The sequence below is a fragment of the Hipposideros armiger genome, unplaced genomic scaffold (genome assembly GCF_001890085.2).
Source record: "Hipposideros armiger isolate ML-2016 unplaced genomic scaffold, ASM189008v1 scaffold_258, whole genome shotgun sequence".
NCBI classification, from domain to species: domain Eukaryota; kingdom Metazoa; phylum Chordata; class Mammalia; order Chiroptera; family Hipposideridae; genus Hipposideros; species Hipposideros armiger.
In genome coordinates, this window is record NW_017731608.1 from 1813235 (window position 1) to 1814816 (window position 1582).

Consider the following 1582-nt stretch of genomic DNA (forward strand, 5'->3'; position numbering starts at 1 on the left):
CAGAGACACCGGGGACCTGCTGAGAGGATTGCAGGGTGCAGCTGTGCAGACATGCCCTACACAACAAGGTTGTTCACCTGAGGGTAGGTGGGCACTGGAACCCAGCCCACATTCTACTTGTCCAAATGTGTGGGGATGCTGCACCTAGGGGAAAGTGTGCCTTTTCCTAATTCTCATAACAAAGACGCCAAGTCCCTAGCCCACCTGAACACTGTCCAGAGGAGGTACTTTTCCTACTTCCTACAAAGGTGCCCCATGAACTAGCCAATACCCTTGGAGAGGGCAAGGAGGCTAGAGGGAGCCCGTCTGCGATGGTGAAGATCACCTGGCACAAGCATTCCCTTTTACAAAACTCTTTGGACACATCTGGTCTCACAGCAAACCTGAGAGACAGGTGGACCCTCTCTCACTTTATAGATGAGAAAGCCAAGGCCCAAAAATAGGAAGTGTTTTGGGCTAAGGTCACCCGTGGAGCACGAAGGCAAGCCCTGAACCCAGGTCTTTTGACTCCGAATTCAATATGCCTCCCTTTCCACCACTTTTCCCTCCAGACACAGATATTTCCACCAACCTGTCCACTGCCTCAGTTTCCCTTTTTGCAAAAATAGGGGAGACAAGTAGAATGAGTCTTGGGATGGAGGGTGAAGGAGACAGCAAAACCCAATAGAACCGACCAAACCAAAACCAGCGTTTTGCCTTCTGAGAGTATGGGAACATTTCAATTCTTTGTGACCCTGCTGCTCTGCTCTCCTAGCAGGTCCTGTCCCAGAAGTACCTGCCTGCCCCACCCCCAGCAATCTCCCTGCTGGGTCTGGTGTACCAACCAGCACCAGAGAGCTCTTCTGTGTATCCAGTACCCAGCCTCTGTTTCACCCACCGCTTCCCATTTCCGAGATCCCTAGGTACCCGTCCTTCCCTACACTGCCTTCCAGAGGTGGGAGGGTGTCAGGTGGGCATCATAGCTGCAGGGAACGAAATGGCTGTTTCTAGCTCTGTCCAGGTGGTGCTCAAAATAGTCATCTTCAAAGAGAAAAAAACTGGGACGCAGAGAGGTGGGCAGACCCAGAGTCTCGGAACCGACGGGGGTAGGTGTAGCGATGTCAGGCTAAGAGCGCCCCTCCCCCCGCCCAACCCAACTCCCCGATTACCCCTTCCCTCTAGCCCCTCCAGAACACCCCTCCCAACTTACCTTGAAAGCCCCTCATGCTCCCAAGAAGATAAATCCCCCATTCACAGAAGCCAATTAATCATTTCTTATGGAAAAAAAAATCCCTCAGAAAGGGGTATCCCAGACCCTCTCTGTCCCCCGACCTTCCTTCATCCATCCCTTCAGAGAAAAAGCCCTTGAGCCTCTTTCATGAAAAAAGCTCCTAGGTCGTCCTTTCAGAGAAGGACCCGGTTCCTCCGCGTCTTCCCCGCCCCCGCTCCCAATAAAGGAGAAACCTTGCCCCCATCATCCCGCCCCCGAGCTGCCCTCACCTGGCTGGGGGCGGCGGTCGGATCGGGTTCGCTCCGAGCCCGCGATCCGGCTCGGGCTCCGGGCTGCGCACTGGCGCCCGCGCTGCGGCGAGCCGGGCCTGGC

The 1582-nt window shown here is 55.0% G+C and overlaps 1 protein-coding gene across 2 annotated transcripts in view; it reads right to left on the reverse strand.

Moving 5' to 3' along the window:
• C1QTNF4 (C1q and TNF related 4) overlaps positions 1 to 1582 on the reverse strand; it is an 11154-nt gene that overhangs the window by 4274 nt on the left and 5298 nt on the right. Inside the window, exon 2 of one of the 2 annotated variants that reach the window (XM_019656377.1) lies at positions 1480 to 1582. This exon is cut by the window's right edge and continues 1 nt beyond it. Coding sequence is in view for 1 of the 2 variants with exons in the window: in XM_019656376.1 (XP_019511921.1) it covers positions 1190 to 1205 (16 nt within the window). In the remaining variant the exon portion in view is untranslated. Of the gene's footprint in view, positions 1 to 1189; positions 1398 to 1479 lie in introns of those variants that run through there. The other variant, XM_019656376.1, reaches the window with a different exon arrangement.